We start from the raw sequence: 22,732 nt of genomic DNA, 5'->3' as shown, positions 1-22,732 counted from the left end.
ACTGTTCTTCATATCACCTGCAATTCACTGAGATAAGTATCTGCATCTGGCTTAGCAAACAAGAATGTGTTTTATATATTCTTAAAAGCAGAAACAAAATAAAGCATAGTAAACTATCATGATCACAGAACTGCAGAATCACAGAACCGTTTAGGTGGTAAGGAATCTCTTGAGATCATCTTGTCCATCCAACCCCTCCTTTGCTCAAGCAGGGTTGTCCAGGGCCACATCCAGTCAAGTTTCTAGTATCTCCATAGATGGAGGCTGTTGGGTGTTCTGTGATGGCTGTCAATCCAGAAAATTTTATTCATATTTACTCATTGAAACTGACTTATAATACTGATGTAACAAAACTAACACAGACTGCTGCATTCTCACAGTTTATTAATTAGAACCTGTAACAAAGGATTGTGATCGTGTTTTACTGAAAGGTAACAAAAAATCCCAGCAGCCTCACTGGAAGCACTAGAAAAAAATAAAAAAAAAAAAGAAAAAGATGCAAACAAAAATGAACCTTCCCTTAATAACAGCTGAGGCAGAAATGCTGTCTGTTCTTTATTAAACTCTTGGAATTTAGCACTGAACCACTTTGGAAGAGCTGCTATAAAAAAATCTTTGTCTTGATGTGTGAGCCAGGCTTTTATCTTCTAGCAGATGAAAATAAATTACTACCTAGGCCTAACTTTTATTATGTATTTCAGATACTTACTGGGGTGCTGGCAACATCTCTGTCTTTACTGCCTGATATCAGTCCTCCTTTTCTGTATGTGTTCCTTGAGAAAGTATTAGCAATCCTTCCCCAGCAGCAGCTGCTGTCTGTGAATATTTTTTGGAGGTTTCCAGATTCTGAGGATAATGGTAGAAAACAGTTCTGATTTTACTGGGTTGACATTTATATGGCTAGTGCTAATTTTAGCAGGGCTGTCTGTGGTTTTAACTGAAATTATTCTATACTAATAATTTTAATGGAGAAACTATCAAGAAATTAAAAAGAAACCAGAAATTCCCACTCTTAAATGTTTCCCCATTAGACTTTAACAAGATATAATGAGCTCTGCCTCATCTCTCTTTTTCAGTTAGAGGAATCCAAACTGAGTGCTGTTCGTCTGGGTACAATCACTGGGAGGCACTCTGAGATGCTACAGGCTGAATAAAAATGCATCAAGGAGATAGTCCTTTCAACACCTAGAAAATCTGCCATCAAAGTACCTTTCTAATATAAAAAATGCATGGCTTTAAGATAAGGTTAGATAAGACGATAATGATTCTTTTCAAAGATATTGCAGGAAATTTTGCTTATTGCCATCACAGTTTTGTCAGTGTGGCACTGCCTGGGATGCTTGCTCTTAAACATTTTCCTAAGTTACTGTAGAGGCAACAAATGCATTTATACCCATCTGTATAGCTTCCAAACAAAATCCCAGCTATGGGGATCCACTGCTTCATTACTTTAATTAATTTTAGATCTCACAGTGCCATGCTTTCTAGGGCTGACAATGACATTACACAGAACTCAGCCACAGCGCAGTGCCCCGTAGAAGTGAAGCAGGGAACTTGAAATATACTAATTTTGATTTAATTATATAATTCAGCTTTGAGTTCTAGGCTCAGATGTCAAAGGATGCAGTGCCCAAGGAACCTTTTACAGAGTCAGTGCTCTCCACTGGCCTTTGGATGCAAGGCAAGGCTTAAAAACAGGTTACCTAAAAAATGAATGAGGGAGACCACAGATCTCCACATGGTTATCTGTAAGGCAGTTGCCTCTAATTGGAGCCCTTGGTTTGAATCAGATGGCTTCAGCCTTTTAGAGGGTCAGCTGAGCTTATTCTGCTATCAGTGTTTCCTAATGGCCTATAGGACAGTGAAATAGAAGTAGGATATTATCAAAATCTGGCCCAAAGCTTTCTACCAAATGTGATGCAGCTTTATTCTGAAAAGAGCCTTGCTATGGATTTCTTATTAAGAATTTGTGGATACTCATTGCAGTATAAACACTTAGAAGGAAATAAGGGATCAGTCACTGGGATTAGTTCTTGGTATCCCTAGCAGAGTACTTGAGGTCCACAGGCAAATAGGAGCAACTTCATCAGTAATACTGATTTGTATTAAAGTTGTCCATATAGACACTATTGTCTTGTTCCAGCAGCTGCTGGCCTACATTCTATAAATGGGCAGGGGAGAAGAGAAGCATGAAGCAATGTGTGGTTTTTGCAATTAGGCCTATTTCATCTATCTTATTAACTAGGCAAAATCATAAGGAAATAAATCTGTACTAGCAGTTAATGATCAGTTGGTTAGTTGACAGCTGCAGGCAAGCCCAGTGATATAAAAATTACTGTCATTATGAACAGCTTGTGCTAAGAAGATTTTTTTATTAAAATTGTGAACACATTCTGTTTCAACAGTGATATTATAAAATTTGTCTTTTCATGATCTTTAATAACCAATTTTCTGCCACAATGACCCAGAACACTATCATACAGGTTCCATATTAAAATTTATTTTAAAAATCAAGGCACTATGTACTGTAACAGGCATAATTAAACTACAGTTCAAGCAGTATATGCAATGCATATATACTGTAACTAGGTATTAGTCCGCACTCTGTTCTATTTGTCATGTTAAAAGAGTTGAAAATGAAATTAGTGAAACACTATTCCAAATTATAACTGAAAAGATTGATTTGTTTGTTTGTTTATTTTCTGTTTGGGTTTTTGTTGTTGGTGGTGGTGTTTTAAAGTTGCAAATCATCCAGAGTATATTATTCTGGTAAAACACTAGATATCAAAAATTAGCTTGAACAGCTACTTGGATATTTTTAAATCAGTAAGATACTGACGTCGCAGCAATTTGTTATTTGCTGTATATCACTGTAGAGGGCATGGAGAAGGAACACATTCTTGTTATTCCCAGCAGAATACATGAGGACCACAGGTAAATAGGAGCAACTTGATCAGTCATGCTGATTTATACTAAAATTGCCCACATATATATTATTGTCTGCTATGTCAGTAGGTGTACTGATGAAAGAGCTGGGCTGATGTTTTCCTACACGTATGAGAAGAGGTGGGGGGAGTGTTTTTAAAGAACACAAAGTGGTTTGTGGGGAGCTGAAGCTGCTCTTCTACTTCTGAGGAAAATGGGAAGGTCCTCTGTCTGTCAGCCTTCAAGCAACTTGACGAGCAGCCAGCCACAAGGACCTAGAAGGATAGCATTCATGATCAGGTTGGACGGGGCTCTGAGCAACCTGAGCAATCTAGTTGAAGATGTCCCTGCTCACTGCAGAGGGGTTGGACTAGGTGACCTCTAAAGGTCCCTTCCAACCCAAACCATTCTGTGATTCTGTGATTCTATGACAAAAGAAAGAAAAATAATGAAGAAGAAAATGGCTACAAACCACAAATAGACTTGCCCAGTGTTGCAATTGAAGACACGCGTGTGTCTGTGCCTATAACTATATAACTGTACGATCTCTATGTATGTACACAGAACATGTAGTGTGTATGCTGTTATATATATACATATCTAAAAATACTGTTAAGGAATTAGAGATCTCTGTGATGTAAACGTTTAGAGGACTGACAAATTAGGCCATTTTTTAAACTTTAAAACGAAACCTTACATCTATTAACAATAATCTTCATGCCAGTGAGTAATTCTTACACAGTTAATCACTAGTACTACATATATAAAAGTTATTCCTTAACAATCATATCCTAAATTAGCAATAAGTATACAATGCCATGAAGTTCATGCCATATAGTTAGCAGTGGTGGTTTGGGTCCTTGATATTTCTTCATCATTGAGGTGAAAGTGATTAGACTTGAGAGAGAACAACTCTGAAGAGAGCATTTGGAACTGAAATGCTCTTGTCGGCTTTCTCCTCCATCTTTCTTTGGTTACTGCCAGTGCTTTATGCTTCTTGTCCCCTCCATCTCCAAAGGGCAATCTCAGCAGATCCCTGTACTGTTTATTTTGGGTTTGCTTTTGCTAATTATCCCTCTTGTGTGTTCAGCACGATTTTCTGCCTATTTGCAGTCCCTACTGCTTGCTCTGTGCCTCATCTTTCAACTTCTGTTACTTGGATACCTCCAGCATGCACCTTCATATGTCTTTGCCTGATTGGTAGTCCCATTGCTCACAAATTTAATTTAAATGCCTATACATAGTGTTTGGATGTGCCATAATGGTATTACAGAGTGCTTACATGCTGTTGTGCATTACACTATTTTGTTATGCATGTATTTGGAATCAAGGCAATCTAATTGCAAATATATCCTGAAGAATACACTTCTAATTTAAAGATATTACTGGCCTCTGCCTTAGCTACACCATAGTAGGCCCAAAGCGGGCCAATCATGGTAGAGAGCAGCCTCCTCTCTCACAGAGGGAGAATAGTGCATCAGTGCTGTTGCTGACTTCTGTTCCAGTGGGATGGATCCCATTTCAGATGTTTTCAGAAATATGGCAACAATGTGTGTGGTCAGCTTAGTTATTTCAGGTACTGGATTAAAAAAATTAATTGCTAATTATTAAAGGTTTTCAAAAAACCCTTTGACAACATTATTGCCAACAATATGTATATATATGTTGTATATCTTTTAAATCTTGGGTAAGTACTGGATAGATAATGCATCAAATAAGAAGATTAAGATCTAGAGAAAAATCTTAAATCTTTATTAAAAGAAAAAAGAAAAAAAATATTTTATTTTTTTAATCTAGATATTAGCATTTTTAATGGATTTTTAATGAGGATATTTTCAAGCTATTTCAAGATACAAGACTTTTCAAGTAATTATTTCAAAGACAAATTGCTCATGCCATGATGGACTTCTACAAATACACAAAAATTAAGCAATTATAGTGCAAAGCAGTTGGTTAATTTCCATAACTACTACATGGTAAACCTCTTGCATACAGAAACCCAGATATACTTAGGTAAGAATTCCCTACTGTGTGTAGAATCCATAATAATGTGAGGCCGTGGTCTGTATTTGAGGTCTTGAGGCACTGTTACTGAAAGAGGCAGAAATCCTGCAGACGAAGTGATTTGTCTTTAAATAATCCCAAACTTCCTATTTTAAGATTGATTTTCCAATCTTAATTTGGTTAGTTTACTTTAGTTTAGGAGTGTTTCTAGCTAAAAGCTTTACAGCTACAGAACCACATCAGCTTTGCTGTGGTTATATACTCTAGGAAGTACCTACATAACACAGCACCAGATAATTCTTCATAAAGGTAATTAGTTTGGACAGGGCAATTTATTAATTTAAATATGCTGTTAATCTACCCAAACTACTTTGGATATCTTTATTTAGGCTTGCTGTTTGTGTTGAAGGAATAAATGATAGCAACAACAGATTGTGAGGTAGCAATAGAAGTTGCAATGCCCAGTAGTCTTTATAATTAAATGCTAGCAGAGGATTGGTACAGATAAGGAGTCCTGCCTTTTGCGCTGTCTTTTGGAGCGCTTTCTTTTAAATCCTTCTCTCCCATCCTGCTATGACTTACGTGATGTTTTTTGCTTCTGGCCATTCCTGTCTGCAGTCATTTTACTCTGTCTCTCTACATGACTGTTTTCATTTGCAAACTTCCATGCATGCACCTCTTTCTTATATTTTGTCCTTCCCAAGACTGCATTAGAGTTTTCTTATCACCCACTCTGCTACAGCTCTCAGCATTAAGGTCTTCACCCTCAAGCCACCTAGGTTGTTGGAAGGTGAACATATGGAGCACAAGATAAACTTTCCCTGCTGACATTTTTGCGCACATAGCAGCCCGTGGTTATCAGCAGAAGCAATCACAGGAAGAGAGCTGCTTGTCCCATGCATACTAACTTGAGCAGATTCAGACAGGGATTGGCTTACAGATATTACACATGATCTTTGAATATTAAATGTGGGATGTTCACTTAATCATACTTGTTTTGAGCCTTCAGAGTCTCCCTGGGTCTCATTTCGAAGTTTTATCAATAAGTAGAAATCTAAAATAACACTTTATGTGAACTCATTTATTAAGGACATTGAATCAGAAAATACCTTATTACAGGAAGCCAGGCCACAAATGTTACTAGAAGATGAGATTTGGCTGTAGCAAGAGCAGGGTAAGATGAAATTTGTTATCACAGGGAGAACGGTACACTAAGATAAAATGTTAAATAGTGTATCAAAAAGAAAAAAGGAATTATATGAGTAAAATGATACAAATATTTTTAAAAACTTTCAAAATAGCATGATGATCTGTTTTATCTTACAGGAACCCAATTAGCTCCAAAAGAAAAATTGGACATCCCAGTGTTATTCATGCCAGATACAATGAAAACATATAAGACTGTGGTGGTAATTCATGTAATGAGGGAAAATGGTGAAAATTGGCCTTACGAGGATTCTGCTGAGTTAAAGAAAGACTTAAAGAGGTAATTTATTCTAATAGAAAAAGAAAAAGTAGTTGAGGATACTCGATCCTATCATCATTTTCCCCTTTGGATATTTGTCCGTAGCTCCCAAGGGCAATCAAGTGTCTGATTTTGAGGGCAATAGCTATGCAACATAGGCTTTTATTGTACCCTGCAAAGTACGCAGATTTAGGGTACAATTTTTTATCTCTTTCAATACCCACCTTTTCCAACTTTAAAGAAAATGTGAAGTACTCACTGCCAGTGCAATTATGGATATTGAGCAAATGAAACCTCTTAGATGCCTCTAATTTTTCAATATATTTGGGCTAATAATGATTATCCTGTGGATACACTTATGTAATGCATGAATTACATAAACTTTGTTTCAGTGTAGACATGACATAAGAGAGAGCAGATCAGGCCAAATGTTCTCATATCCTGACAGAATACTATTTGAAGACACTAAACCAAGTGAATGTAAATTATTGGTGTTCTGATTTGGTTGGATTTTATTTCATATCTTTCTTAGATATAATTAGCATACCAGCATACAATAAAATGGAGTCTCACCTCACCAACAACTCTTAAGTCTTAATTACTTTGGAAAAAAATATTCTCAGCAGTCTATCACAATGATACTTTTCACTTATTTTCCAAGCAGTGTTACCATAGCAGAGAATGGGGGAATTCAGGGAATACTGTGGATCTATCCAGTTCATGGAATACCTGAAGCACCACATCAGAAATTAGTTCCAGGTAGGTAATGATTGAAAAAAACTCAAAAAATATATTTAAGAAAATTGAATAGTTATTTGTGTTCTCACCTGCTTGGTCACGAGAATTTGCAGTAGTACTTTGCCAAATCTTAATAAAAGATAAAATCACATATTAAAAAGAAAAACTTCTTTCCCAACCTACAAAGCAAATCTAGATCTATTATTTAGTTGTTATTGTGGATAAAAGGTGCCAGGAGCAATTGAAAACCTCGAGGCTTGTGCCCTTCAACATCCCAGTTAATGCTGAGTTAGAGAACTGAAGGTAAATCAAATGAAAGACTGACACAAGGGTAGATTTCTACTTTCACCCAGAACACCCTTCTGGAGAGTTTACAGGGTACAAGATATTGGAGGAGATGTCCACCGTTTCTCTCAGCCTTGAATTTCACTCTGTAATAAAAAACAGAATACAGAGTAGTGTGAACAGCAGTAAGTTTTCCACTTGCTCCTGAGAAGTAAGCTTGCATTAAATGCTGACTGACATTCATAGGGTTTTAGTTGTTGCTTACTTTTGGCAGAGTAAATGTTTATAGATATGATGCACCTATATTTTAAAGGTGTGGTATAATCCCAGAATTGTGAAACAGAAATTGGGAACAAGCTTTTTGAATTTCTAACCGTGATGAAACTACAGCTCAAGGTGTAGATGAGGGATAATTTTACACCAACTTGTCTTTTCACCTTGTCTTTTGATGAGTGAATATAATACCTTTCTACACTAAGTAGACTAAAGTACAGGAAGAACTTCTGGAAAACTATAGATACAGATATTTTTACTGTTATTAATTTAATTTGCTTAAAGCCCCTCTACCTGCAGACAAATACCAATTATGTGGTATAAATTAGAGCTTTCATCTCCTTAATTTCCACTTTAATACCTTAAGGAATGAAACAGAATATTATCATGCAACCAACTGTTGCCCAAAATGACATTTTTAACAAGTATTATTATCATGTAAACTACGTATATTGATGTGAATGTTTGTTGAGTTATTTAAAGCTTTTATGTAATTCACTGGCAGACTTTGAGGTAAATCTCCCTTTTATTGGGCTGTTGTTTTCATTAGGTATAGAAGTTATGAATTAAAACTGTTAGCATTCAGAAATTGCCTAAGTGACATCACTTCTGTACATGATCGGAAACTTAAGTAATGTCAAATCTTTACTAATGTTAAATTCCAAAATTCTTCTTTAAAACATCAGAACTAAACTGTAGAATATTTATAACTGTGTTATCCGTTAGTTTATGTTCCATGAATTTTTGTAATGCCTACAAGGAGCATTGCATTGATTTTGAATATGTGTCTCTTTTGGCCACCACCGTGTCATGTTGGGCTAATTTTTTTTTCTAAGGAAGTACTAGATCTTTCATTAAAAAATGACCTGGAAAACTAAGATACCAGCTTGTAAGTGTATTTATGAAACAAACTCCATTCCAGCCTTGATTCTGAAAGCCTATGGGTTTCAGTTATAAATGGACTTTGTAAGATATGAATCCAAAACAGGTAATTTACAAGACACCTGCTTTGGTTTAAAATAATTGTTTTTACTAATGATTGAAATAGTATTGTAATTTAATGCAGACATTTATTAAAATTGCCTGGAGGCTACAAGCTGTTATGTCAAAAACCAAAGCTGCTTTGCTAGTGTATTAGGCAATTCATCTTTTGTGTCATTCTTATTTGCATCTTAATATACTTAAACTTCTAGAAGCCACTTGGCTTAGTATCTCATGAGACCAATTAAAATGGTCAGCGGTCACAACCCATGTAGTACATGTTAAGTAGATTACTATTTGGCTATCTTATAAAAGTGACTACAAGTGGAGCATTCTCCAGAATATTTTTTTATAATTCTTGAAGGGTCAAAGCAGCATACAATAATTTAGATTGGAAGGGACAACCGGAGGTCATCTAATCCAAACTCCTGCTCAAAGCCAGGTCTAATTAGATCAGGTTGCTCAGGGACTTATCCAGTCAAATCCCACAGGGGCCTGATTTTTATCCATAAATATTACTTAACCATTTAGGAAAAAGAAAATGTATAATAATTTCTGGTAGTAAGATGAGCTGAGTAATAGAAAGTGTTGCAGAGTCAATATGTACACACAGTAATTTGAAATACTTGGTAAGCTGGAGTAATAAAGACAGTGTAATTTATTCTTAAATATAAGACCATGCATCTTAAAAAAAAAAAGGTGTTTTTCACTATTTCAGTAACTGTTCCTCATTGAAATGCTTAGAAAAGAATTATAGAAATTACTTAAACCCGGTTAAAATTAAAAGACCAAGGGAAAAAAAAAGGTGTTTGGTTTTTTTTTTTTAAAGGAAATTACTTGAACTTGATGTACCATTCTCTGTTTTCCAAAATAATGATAGTGAATCAAGTTCCAGAACTGAAAGTTGAAGCTAAATAAACATGGTATAGAAGTAAGGGTTTCGCTGATCTTTTTTTAAACACTTTACATAATTACTTACCAAGATATGGTTCTAAATTATTTATCATTAAATCTTGATGTTAAATTCAGAGTTAATTTTTAAAGAATCATTGGCTAGAATTCTGATGAAGATAATATTTAGACCTTGAAACAGAGAAGTATGTAATCAGCTCTTCTTTTTCATATTGATTTTCATAACTCTAGAAAATTCTAAGTCTTTTCTTTGGGAAAACATACTTGTCTTTCAGTTCTTGCATCTAATTTTCTCCTCTTTCTGTGCCAATAATTACTGAAAAAAACCATAAACAATAACTATTGAAGTAAACTTTATAAAATCTAATGTATAAGCTAAAACCCAACTACCTTGAAATGAAAAAAGGCATATTTTAGAAGCAGTAAATTAAAGTCACTTACTGAATTGAAAAAAGCTCTGTCATGCTTCAAAGAGAAACTTGTGTCAGAATGCTTTTTATTCTGGCATGGTTGTGTAAAAGCTGGAAGAGTGCTCAAACAGTAATTTAATATTCTTTCATTTAACCTTTAAATTCTTATATTTCTTTGTTTTCCTTTCAGTCTTCCTTTCTCATTGGCATATGTCAAACTATACCATAATTTCTCTTTGCAAATGAACTAAAATGAGGATATATTTCACAATCACAAAAAAGGGAGAAATTTGCAAGTGTTGTTGTGAACTAACCGTAGGAACAGATTTTCATTTGCTTAGCAATATTTCCTACTACTTCACCTAAACAGAACAATGGAAACTGTGGAATGGGTAAAAGCTTTTGTTTGTCTTGGTCCTTATTGGAATTCTGTCACTCCCTAAACACATCTAACTTCTATGTTTAACTGTTTTGTTAAAATCAAGGTGCTGACACTCTGCAAATAATGGGTTCTTGCTTTTCTGTAGCTGTGGTACGTTGTCGAGCCAGGCAGAGAGTAGAAAGAAGAGTAGAAGTGCTGCTGACTGGTGTAGTTCCTGGTGCAAACGCTATGCCTGCTGCAAGAAATTCTGCCGTGGTCAATACAAATAAGCCAGCCAACATCCAAGAAGAAGTTCAAGTCACTCCTGGTAAGAATAAATAGCTTGGATATCGTGCTATTTTAGGAACATTGCAAATAAGGTAAGTGCTTCACCAAATGTAGTCCTGATGTGACAACAGATGAGGTTTACACAAACCCTTCTCTCATTCCATATCTCTACCCTGTTGCAAATATGGGACATTCATGTAACAGTATGTCTGCCATTACAGGCACCTTTGAATCTGACCCTTTCTTTTTGTATGTCTTGGATGTGAGGCTTGCACACATACCATCTCTCCTTTGAAAGAGAAGAGCCTCCACAAAGTCTAATGTTAGCAAAAATATGACTGTGTAAGCATTGCAAGGAATTATTTATCTGCAATTTTCTTTATTTGTAAGATGCATCCCCACCAGCAGGCCAATATCTGCATCAAAATGGATTGAAGAAGGAGACATTGTTTGAAATAAGCAATAAATCTTTGTAAAAGGTTAGCTTCCACTTATTGTTAATCAGCAGAGAACACAGTGAAAATCAATTTCTTCAGAGGTACACTAGCTTTTCATATTATACCTCTCTTTGAAACAGAATGGTACAATGTATTAGTAGTAAGAAAAGAATGCTTCTTACTGCTGTAGGCCTAATATTTCTGTTCAAAGATGTGTGTTAACAGTCACACTCGCTACAACAGATTAGGCATTGTTACATTTTACCTTCATCAATTATTGCACCTCTGAGATTTAACCTACATTTCTTTTTGGGTTCAAAGTCATACTACCTTTGAAGAAAAATTTAATTTAAAAATTATGACATATGACATGAGAAATCCTAATGTGTAGCTGTAAATGAGGGGAAGGGATTTCACCCATCTCAAACTTTGTCAAGAGTGTAATGCATTGTACGGTGCTAAAAGATGAGTCTACAGAGGTTGCAGTGACTGCAATGTATTAGGCAGTTTAAGAGGCAGACAACCTTGGCTTTTGTGTCTTATTTATGCCATTTAGAATCTGGCACAGTAGAGGCTTTGCAGGAATACCACATTACAGAAATTCTCCTGCCAAAGAACTGTGAAAAACTGAAAAGCTGTAAGATGTAAATCAAGATACATTACATCCTTCCTGTAAGGATGATTTTCATGCAAACATGCCCTCGCCCTGCACACTAACCCACGTACTCTCATATTGGCAAACACTGTCCAGATCATTAAACATATTTTATTTTTGAATGCTTTTAAAACAGGAGGGGATCTGAACTTGAACTCTTAACAAGAGCTTGCACAATATATACTTACTGTTTAGTTAATATTTGTAATTACTTAGTTAAACCTTCATTCGCTCATATTGCAGTGACAAAGATAAGTTATTGTCTGGGCATAGTATTATCTTAAATTCCCGTATTATGAAGTGATAGTGATCAATTTGTAAAATAAAAAGATGTGAAGTTCTCAGCGTCATTCTTGCCTCTTTGGAGAACTGTAAACACTATTACATAACTTTATACAGCCTTGTGAGAGCAGCTGTGTGTCAAAATATATTATCTTTTTTTTTTACTATAGAGTAGCAGGCTTAGCTCTTTATTGACTTGTCACATATGAATAGGCTACCTTAAATATACCTGGGCTATTTTCCTCCAACATGGTGGCATCAGAATTGACAAGAAGAACTGAGCAAGTTGAAGCAGCGTTTTGAAAGACTTGCGATTCATGATGTGTAGTGCTTGTTTTATTCATAGGAATAATATATTTATTAACACTGGATTCTGCACATACTGCAAGACATTGATTTGGGACATTGCATCTTTTCAAGCAAGAAGTCTGGTAATGAAATGCTTTACACTGTAGGTAGTCAGATAATTTATAAGTCTGGTGCTTTTCATGGTTTTCAATGACATTATAATGTCATTATTGGTAGATGAATTTGATGCCTGTTAGGAATCAAATTTAATGGTACTATCTCAGCTTTCTGCACTCTCCTAGTAATAACATAAATAAAAGCATAAACCTCGAAGACAACACCCTGGCAAGCTATTTTTCATTTTTTTCTCTTCTGAAAGAGTAGTTCATCAGGGTGATTGTGTGATATGTAGTAAGCAGTTTTTATATCCAAAGATAAATGATGATAATTACTCGCAGATGAGATTTAAACAGCTACTACTGTGCTTCAGTATTTAAATTATTTGGACAAGCATAAATTCTTGGGAAGTAAAAAACCTTCAAGCATGTCTTTTACATTAAAAGAATTCAGTTCATCCAATCCAAAATATATCATTTGAAACAGAAAATTGTAATCTCTTAAGAAAGAGGGCACAATGTAAATACTGTTTTGCTAAAATGGCATAGGTTGTTATTCAGAACTCAGCAAAGTTCCAGAGTTCAAATAAGTAAAGCTTTTAGACATAGCAGTTATGATATGGCCCTTTTTAAAAAGAATTTTTAATTGTATTAAATGCACATTTTTACCCTATGTGTATTTTCTGTCTGTTTTCTTACATATGACTCTAAAGACTTTTTTTTCAGTAAACGAAATATAAGACCCAAGGTTTATCCAAACAAGGGTGAAGATTGTTATTTTTTTTATTGTATTTTTTAGTTTACTTTAAATATTCAATAGGAAATACAAACACATTTAATTTTCCATGGTCTTCTAAGAAAAACATTAAACATGCACAAATTATCAATAATTGATATTTGACTGAAATTCACAAATTTCTAAGCAACCAAACTTGACTGAGCTGGGAGTATACAGCCAGAGCATCTTCTGGTTGAGGAAATACACTAATCAGCCCTGGTCTGTCTCTGTGTTTGTAATGGTCCTTTGTAACCTATCCTTTTCCAATGCTTCAGTTTATCACATAAACCAACCATAAGGGCTCCATGTTTATAATTAACTTCACTGATCTTTATTAATTCATAGCTCTTCTCAAAGCCCAAAGGCTGGTCTTTGTTTCTTGCTCCTGGGTTCTTATTTCTGGGAAGGTTTCATGACAGTTAATTTGGGGGGGGGAATAATGCTGTCCAGGTTCTGTAGGGTAGCACAGGTATGAGAGTTTGGGGTTGTTTTTTTTTTACATTGTGTGTGAGCTTCACGGCCCTGATGGACAGTTCAACTGCACCTAGTGGTTAAAAAACATTTTCCAGGTATGCTAATCCATAATGTATATTGGCATGTATTAGGCACATGGGCATACATTAGGCAAAGTGTATCTGTACCCTTTGTTTCACCATGTAGAAAAACAACAAATATATAAATATTCTATACATTTTTATAGCAATTATGAAACAATCAAAAATTACTGACACTTATCAGAATATACAGAAAGCCTCCATTTTCTTTAATTTCATTAAAGCAGCTCTTTGAAACAGGGGAAGAAGAACAACATGTCCAACCACATGTTAAAAGCTATTCCCCCCACAGCAAGATTTTATGTTAGCCAGTGATATGGATTCCACTAAATGCCAATTTGATGTGATGGACCTGGATCAGGAAGCTCACCTTTAAGGAATGAGTTCAATAAAATTGGGAATGACCAAAGAAATCTTATCAGCATAAGAAAGAAAAAAGCCAGTATAGGTGGAGACAAAATATTCTTATAGATTTACCTCTCATCCAGAGATTATAATTTAATTGCTGATAAAGTGTAGCAGGTTAATACTGACAACAATATGAAGATGCTAATAATGATGAAGATGGCCCTATATGTTACTTAAGCCACCTCTCTATGGTCAGAATAATTGTGGCATTATTTCTGAAATGGTATTTGAGGATGAGAGAATTATAGCTATATAAATGAGATTGTTAAGTGATTTTTTTTTTAACTGTGCAAGAAGTAGAAACAACAACAAAGTGTTTGTTTTGGATTAACATTTGGTGAAAGCTCTAAGCAATGGCAACATGAAAGTGTTGACAAGGGGGTGAACCTGCAGTTGGGTCACTCTGTTATGGCTTATTGCCTTGTTGTTAAAGTTGCCAAATCTTTGTGCTGGAAAATGGGGAACTAGCAGAAGTCAAAGAATAGGCCATCAGAGTAGACATGAAAGCCTAGATGGATTATTTTGTCAGCTACATAATTTTTGTGAACATCTGGCTCTTTTCTTCTTGATTTATGAACAAACCATGGGAGAGGTTTGACGCATTGTTTATTTTCCTTATTGAACTGCAATATGCACAGGCATTTTAATGAAGGACTTCAAATAGGACTTTGTTTACCTGATGTTGATACACAAGGTTACCACTTGGTCCATTAAAAAAAGAGACAATTTAGCATAATTTTTTCTCTCACAAGTAACCCCTCCTACTCCCATTTCTTAATATAGCTAGAACAATCATGACAAATACTCAAAAAAGAGCTTGTGAATTGTGAGCAAACATAGTTTGTAACTGCTTGTATTTCTGTATAAGGGACAGTCACTCATTTCTGTTTCTTTGCCATTTTATAAAATGTTGAAATCTGAAAACCTTAAGAGCAAGAGTCATCATAATGTAAATTAAAGGCGTGCTTTCTAACATCTATGCAAAATCATGCACAGTTAAAATGCTCAACACTTCCAGGGAACAAGATCAATTATAAACTAATCAGAAGTTTTTTATTCAGCCTAACAAATGTGCAAAAAACCCCCAACCCTAATACAAAACCAGAAATTATTCAGTTCTTCCTGGTGTTACTTTTCAGGATGATGTACATCCGGGAAAATGAGAAGTCCAAAAGAACTGATTGGCTGGCCCAGCATAACGTATCTCTGAAACAAAAACACAGAAACAGATATCTCTTTAAAATGTATTTTGATTTAGCAGCTAAGGGAAACCTACGTAATATAATTTGCTGCAAGAGTCTATGAATTACTTTAACTGTTATATCATTGTGATTGCCAAAGTTCCACTTCTCCCTTTCCTTGTTCATAGAATTTCCTGTAATTTCTTTGGTTGGGTGATAAGCAAGTATTACTTCCACAGAAACAGTGCCACTACACCTTGTTTTGTAAAGACATTTTGGGAAAGCTTCTGTAAGTCAAAACCATAGTCAGCAAAACTCTCCAGGATCTTAGTTGTGTTTCTGCAACATCGTAGCACCTCACAGTGAACACTGTGCATTAATTTTCACTAGGTATTTTGCATTATTTTGTCATTAATTATGGGCCATCAACAAAGCATAGCTAATCAAAGCCCTTAAGATGCAAACTTTGTAGGTTTCCCAGAATAGTGGACCAGTGCTCTCCCTGTCTCTCAGCTGTGTTTGCATGGTTTTCATCTTAAAAAAGCAAGCAGAGAGTTTATACACCTAAATTTGCCTCAGACAATCTATCTAACAGTCACTGTAGTAACAAACACATGCACACATACAAGTCTTTCACAAATGCTTTTCTATTTCAGGTTATTACATCCTATTGACATTTTTGGGCTAAAAATATTTGTCCTTGTTTTCTTCTGTCTCTGAAGCTGCACTGTTCCAAGTATTGTGTTGTTAGAGAAAATGAAGTTATCCACTGGAGGTCTCCTGCTTCTCTCCCACATTGCATGTTTCCAATATGCACATGAAGCAAAAAGGAAGAAACAAAACTTCCCCACTTGTTATGGAGAATGTATACAACTTTATGTTTTTGTAAATAAGGGCATTGGGCCTGTAGTTTTGACAGTTTAAGAATAAGTTGATCTGAAGCTTTGAAGATATAGCTAGAAATTATAAGACAAGTAACTAGAAGTTACATAGAAACACCACAGAACATGAAATGAAATTGCAACCTTGAGCCATTACTCTTTCTTCAGGCCAGATGAGGAAGACAGAGCGAAACCTCAGAAATTTGCTACACATACATTTTACTAGTTCTGAAACTTGATTTGTACCCAAAAAATAACACAAGTGGATACCTCCCATGACATTACAGCTGTCTTATAGTAGAGGAATATACACTCCCATGTTGTAGATGTTCCACCTTATGTACTGCTGAATCCAATTCATTGGATAAGAAAAATGAAGCAAATGAATGTGACCCTAGTGATTAGGTCCCATGTTCTAGTCTCTGTGGCTAAGTCTGTTTTGTATATTACAAAAATAAAAAGATAAAAAAAATGCATCCTTTTGTAATAGACCATAGTATAGTCTAAAACTAAGACATGCTTACAGATGCTAGTGACAATACTGGAAACAATTTTTCTCTGTCAGTAGAGGGTTCCATGTCCATAAATTTAAATCTTTGTTAGTTTTCAATGAAAAATTAACATGTGATCATCAAATCAACAGTTATTTCATAGCACAGACATTAGAATTGAAATTATATCAGGAAACTTACAAACAATTTAAGTTATTTTGGTGATATAAGACAGATTCTTTCTATCTCATGTATAAGAAGAATACTTTTGTATGTACAGATGAGGAATACTTGCTAGGAAATTTTTCTTTTTTCCATATCCCCTTACAAGTTAGAAAGAAATACAGGGAATGACTCCATCTGAGATTGCAAGTTTATATTACCCCTTTTACCTGTGTTTATGTTTGTCATGTAGCATGCTTTTTTAATTTGCAGAGCTACTGAGTGGGAGCTTTGAGTATGTGGGGGAATGTTTTCCAAACACAAATATCTGGTTTTGTATGGGAAAATCTTCTGGCTGAAGTTCTTTAGCCTATAGTCATGCATACTTATTTGCCTAGTGATTTAGATTAAGATACTGGGAAATAGCGTAACCTAGGTTGACACCTTTGTCATCCAAACTTCTAACATGCAGCTATTAAAAAAAAAAACCAAAAACCAGAACAGAAGCAGTTCCTGAACCCTAGGTCCCCATTGCATATGGTGACCATGAATCAACAGATGTATTGCAAATCACAGCAGCTAGCATATATCTTTCTCACGTGTCCTCAGAAAACAACACCCAAAACCTTACAATACACACATTCCCATGCCACATCTCTTTTACTGGCATCGCCCCTCCCCCCCAAAAAAAAAGATATTTTCATTGTGTTCAAGAAGCGACCAGATTCTGATCAGTCTGGACTGTTCATGTTAAGAGAAGATATTCCATGGTTATTATGTAAGGTAATATGTCTGCTAATTAAGTTGAAACATTTTAAAATAAATTATTAATAATCTTTTAAAACATACTTGCTCAACAGATCAGATTGTAAGGTCTTTTTAGCTTCTGGAAGTACTGCATTCTGTAGCTGGCAAACTCAATATATGTGAAAGCGCCTTTAAAATCAAGAAGCTCTTTGCTACTTAAGTGCTATGTTATTTCAAGAGTTGTGATTTTCAAAGATTTCGAATTAAGGAGTCTTGGACTGGTTTGTGTCAGCTTTACAGAATTTCATAGGGCAACTAAATGCTACTGGATATAGCAATATTTTGAACAGCGGTGTTTTATGATTTGTGGAAAAACTGAAACTGGCCTTGCTAAGTAAGAACTGCATCTCAGCATAGTTTAATGCCCTCAGGTTTTAGCAGCAATCAGCCAAGGTGTTTCTTCTCACTCAAAATTGTTTCAGACTGATCAACGCTGATCAGAAAAAAACTATTTTTATAAAAGCAAAATAGTTCTAATTCTACACCCAAGTTACAAGACAGAAGTTAAAAGCTGTCAGAAAATACTTATTTTCTCTTGGAACAGGTATTTTAAACTTATTGTCTTGCCATTAGTTCAGGAAAACCACCATACGTTGTATAGACACACAGCTGTTTACAAAGTGATGCTTAGGTCCACAGTATTTTAAGATTGCATTCCTGAACACAAAGAATTTTGTAAATAACTATGAAGAAGCTTGAATTTCTAAATGTATAATTACTCTTATTCAGTAGGACAAGTTATATTTGTAGCTTGCACCTGACCCTAGTAAGAAACTGTGAAGGCACTGAAATAGCTAGCGATAAGCTAAATCTATTTGTTCTTCTCATTTGGAAGATCACATTCATACAGCAGTAAAATGGTATTTTAACCGGCAAGTGATAAAGTTACATGAATGGAAATGTTATGTTCCAAAATATGGCAAAGGGTGTTTTCTGTCTCAGAGAAGTACACGTTGACAGTGTTGGAACACAAGGAGTAAGAAAGGTTTCTAAAGCAAGTGGTTTAAATGAATTTTGAAAAGATAAAGTGACTAAGTGTATACAACATAATACAGAAAAAGTAGAAAATTCTTTGAACACAAGAGTGTGATAGAAGAATTAGTGCAAAATTACTGGTATCCTCTTAACCACCTATAGGAAATTGGTGATTACGGTCATTGATGCTTTGTCAAAAAAAAAACCAACCCAAAACTAAAAACATGCCTTATGAGTTATGTATTTCCAGTAAACCACCAAACAATAAAAAAGAAAGCTAAAAGCTAAGATACTTCTGAGGGTGAGAGCGCGGCTGGGAGGGAGGAGACAGTAGCCACAATGCTGGCGTATAAAAAGACTGGAAACAACCACCTTGCTATTGCTTCATGCTCTGCAGGTTATCTGGTGGGCTGTCTGTAAACACACTGCCCCTCCAAAGGCATCAGAAGAAATTTGCTTGCGTTGGAAGCTGGTCTTCCAAATGACAAGCATAATTTCTTTTAGTCATTAATGTAACCACTTTAAACATTGAAGTGCATAGGCATTGTCATGGTGAGCACAGTGGGAAACCTTTGGAATGATAAATAATATTGTTTTCAATTTAGTGTTTGTGAGGCCCAATACAAATTGAATGGTTAGGTTAAAAGACATCTTGAGTTGTAACTGATATCAGTGGGCAACATTCAAAGTGAGGCAAACGAGTCAGGGTACCATGGGAAAAACAATGCCTGTGTGAATTAAGACTAAATCATAGCATATGTTCATGAAGAAGCTGGTTTGATGTTGCCCGTGCCCAAGTACAGATGTGGTCTTTATTTGCTAGAATTGCTAGATAAATGAAGGCAATGCTAAATAAAAAAGGAGAATGTTGAAAAAGCGATAGAGTGTTTTTGAAAAAATGCATTTTAATCAGTTCCTTTAAAGCATTAATTTATAAATGAGTGTACAAATCTAAGTAGAATGTGTGATCAAAGCAGGTTAATGTGAGAGATCTTTTGGGCTGATGAGAATCCCTTTGCTTTTCCTGAGGTTTTTGTTTCAATTTACTATGCCAACTAATAGCAAAATAAAGAGTGTTAAGAGGGGAGTATGGATAGACATAATAAAAAGGGAATTAGTCCAAAAAGGATTCAAAGAAAGAGAGAATATATAGAAAGTAGCTGCAAGGAAGAATGCAGAAACGTATGTGGAACAGAAGATGCTAGATGCACACTGTGTATTTTGTATACGTGGATTCACAAACTTCCATTTTACTTAGTAAATGATGCAATGTTCTGAAAAGACATTCTCAAAAAAAGGGGAGGAAGTGCTTTTTACTGCTTTCTTTACAGCAGGAATCTGTTTTAAAGAAGTGTTTTGAAAGAGAAAAAATTAGCAAACAAGAATCAAATGGAAGAGAAAATTTAGAAAAGAAATGTTGAAGTTTGTTGCTAGGGGGATAGGCAGTGGGATGCAGGGTAACAAAAGATGAGGCTAAGAGTGGAGTTTTGCAGAGCCTTGAAGATATGGATGAAAAGCTTTAATTGGATATGGAAAGAGAAATATATTTTCAGGGAAGAGATATAAAGATTTCTACACAGAACTACACTAAAGATTTCCTTGAATTGCATTGAGGATCAATGGGTATATTATCAACAGAAGGAGAACACTTAATTATCCATTTATTTCTTTGTATTTAAGATAATTTAGTGTCCGGCGTTTAATGAAGTATATGACGTTATCTTTGCTGATATTTATAATACTCTACTTTTGTACCTGTATGAAGAAATTTAGTAAAAGGTATATTCAACTACAACCAGATCTTTTCGGGTTCTTGTGCAATTTGTTTATTCTGCTGCTATTATCCTGGAGTTATAACATTTTACAGTGAGAAATAGATATTTACTTATCAGATGAGATTCATTTCTTACTGTCCCAGATGATACTGTCTACTTAAATGTTAGGATGTTCTTGACCACCAGGCTTCCTTTTATCTTTTCCCTTTATTACTCTTATAATTAACTTTTGCTAGTCACTTGAATATTTACTTGAAAACCATATTAAAATGATTGAATCTACTGTACAGTAATGTAGTCTGTCTGCTGCTGCTTTTGCTGGTAAGGCATAACTGCATACTTCACGTTCATTGCCCACTGCCTGCTGAGTGTGAGGACTCCTAGAAGACAGTGGAAAAGCAGGAAAAGGGCAAGTGTCAGACGAGAGCTGAATGGCGTTATGAAGAAAGACATTTCACAAGGTTTGGAAGGTCAATGTTAGATGCCAGCTGTTTTGTAGAAGTGAGTAGTTAAGGGCTGGTCCTGTAGTTTCTCTTTTACCAGTTTGGAGACTACTAGATCAAAAGGGGAAGAAATCTTTGTTAGGTGTCAGGGCCACAATGGGTACTTAGCCTTGAAGAGATAGCAGAACCAGCGGGAAAAAAATATCAGTGAGAAAGTGCAATATGTTTACATTCAGCACCACATAAAGTAATTTATGTAGCTTTTGAAAAACATGAAGCTGCAAGTTTATGAATGGCTGGGCTTTCATTCTGTGTTTGTATTCTGTGATTGTGCTGGCGTCCTTTGTTAAATAACTGCAAGTAAGATTGCAACCTGCTGAACGGGAGGTGAGGCAGGCCAATTGAGTGAATTCGCTTGCATCTCTGGTTTATTGCATCTATCTAAGGAAAAGCCTCTGTAATGAGGACAAGCATTTTTGCAGTCTGAACATCTTTCTGTCACAGCTTTAATTTCCGCCTGTCTCATTGGAAATGGGAGACAGTCTGAAAGTAAGGAGGGTCCCTTAGTTCCTCCCCCGTGCTGTTTTTATGTCACCAAGTCCACTACAGGTTACGCACTATTTGCAGAGATCTTCTTTAGGTATCCACAAATGACTGCAGCCTCACAGGCCAGCTTCCATTAGATTTTCATCACCAGAAAACACATTGTATAATGAGCCGGTCTTCAGTAAAGTCAAATACTTATTTGCTTTTCAAAGATAGGAGGGAGGTACAAAGGCTTCTGTAATGACAGTGTGAAACTCTGTTCCAGGTCAGATATATCCAGTGGGCCTTTCACGCTGCCTTCTATAGACATTAGGCCCATCAATGTCTGTAATTTACTCCTTTGAAGCTTGAATGCAGGTTCTTTTCCACTAAAAAGTCATTTAAATTCCTGAGGTTCTTATTTTGTGAACCTGTTAGACTTGTCTTTTAATTTTTAGATGTATGACATCTATGAATTAGTTTTGCAGTAATCCTAATCACATTTGCCCAATTTATAAACTCAGAGTGTAAAATCCTTGGAGTTTCAACACTGTCATTCTTATGAGACAGAAAATAAATAAACAGATAAATAGGTAGTCTATTTCCTTTCACCTTCTTAGAGGCTATTTAAAAAAAAAACCCAAACAAATCCTCAACACTTTAATTCTAGTACTTTTTAAGAAGTATCCTTACTATCATTTGAAAATATATGACATCCAGCCATAGAATTGTACAGCTCAAAAACCTTATTGTTTTTTAAACATAGCTGCTTCAGTAATTCTGCATACACAATTGTTGCCTAAATGCATACTACCTTTTGGAATTCTTTGTTTACACAAAGGAAAACACTTTAAAAACTGAGTTTAACAAAACAAGAAATGTTCAGTGCTTAAAAAAAAATATTTTTGAATAATTACCTCAAACAAAACCATGTTCTTACTCCTTTTCTTACTTAAATAATGCATAATATTTGTCAGGAAATATGAGGAAGTAATCCTTTTTATAATTAGAATTTCTATTCCCTAGATGTAACAAGCTGCATATAAATAGCGTGCTTATATCTTCCCAGTGTTTGGGTTGATAAATATCTCTATGTTGAGTCAGATGTGGTTAAAACTCTCCCCGCTGTTCTCTATTTACAAAACAGAGGTGGATTAATTGGGGCATACTTTATATCTGTATGTGTGTTTTACAATTTGCATTAGATAAAATAAGAATTTTACCTATATTAAAATGGTGATTTTTAAAAAGAAAACTAATGAATGAATACATACAAAAAGGTGGGCTAAAGGGTCAAGCCATATTTGAATCCTATGCTATATTGTATTTGGC

The 22,732-nt window shown here is 35.3% G+C and overlaps 1 protein-coding gene across 1 annotated transcript in view; it reads left to right on the top strand.

Annotated features, from left to right (window-relative positions):
* CFAP47 (cilia and flagella associated protein 47) overlaps positions 1–22,732 on the top strand; it is a 349,717-nt gene that overhangs the window by 303,822 nt on the left and 23,163 nt on the right. The window contains exons 58-60 of the mRNA XM_075097894.1: positions 6,256–6,415; positions 7,059–7,153; positions 10,521–10,682. Coding sequence (XP_074953995.1) covers positions 6,256–6,415; positions 7,059–7,153; positions 10,521–10,682 — 417 coding nt within the window. The remainder of the gene's footprint in view (positions 1–6,255; positions 6,416–7,058; positions 7,154–10,520; positions 10,683–22,732) is intronic.

The sequence above is a fragment of the Phalacrocorax aristotelis genome, chromosome 1, assembly GCF_949628215.1.
Source record: "Phalacrocorax aristotelis chromosome 1, bGulAri2.1, whole genome shotgun sequence".
Taxonomy (NCBI): domain Eukaryota; kingdom Metazoa; phylum Chordata; class Aves; order Suliformes; family Phalacrocoracidae; genus Phalacrocorax; species Phalacrocorax aristotelis.
The sequence above is the reverse complement of the archived record's forward strand: the minus strand, read 5'-3'. Positions and strand labels throughout refer to the sequence as shown.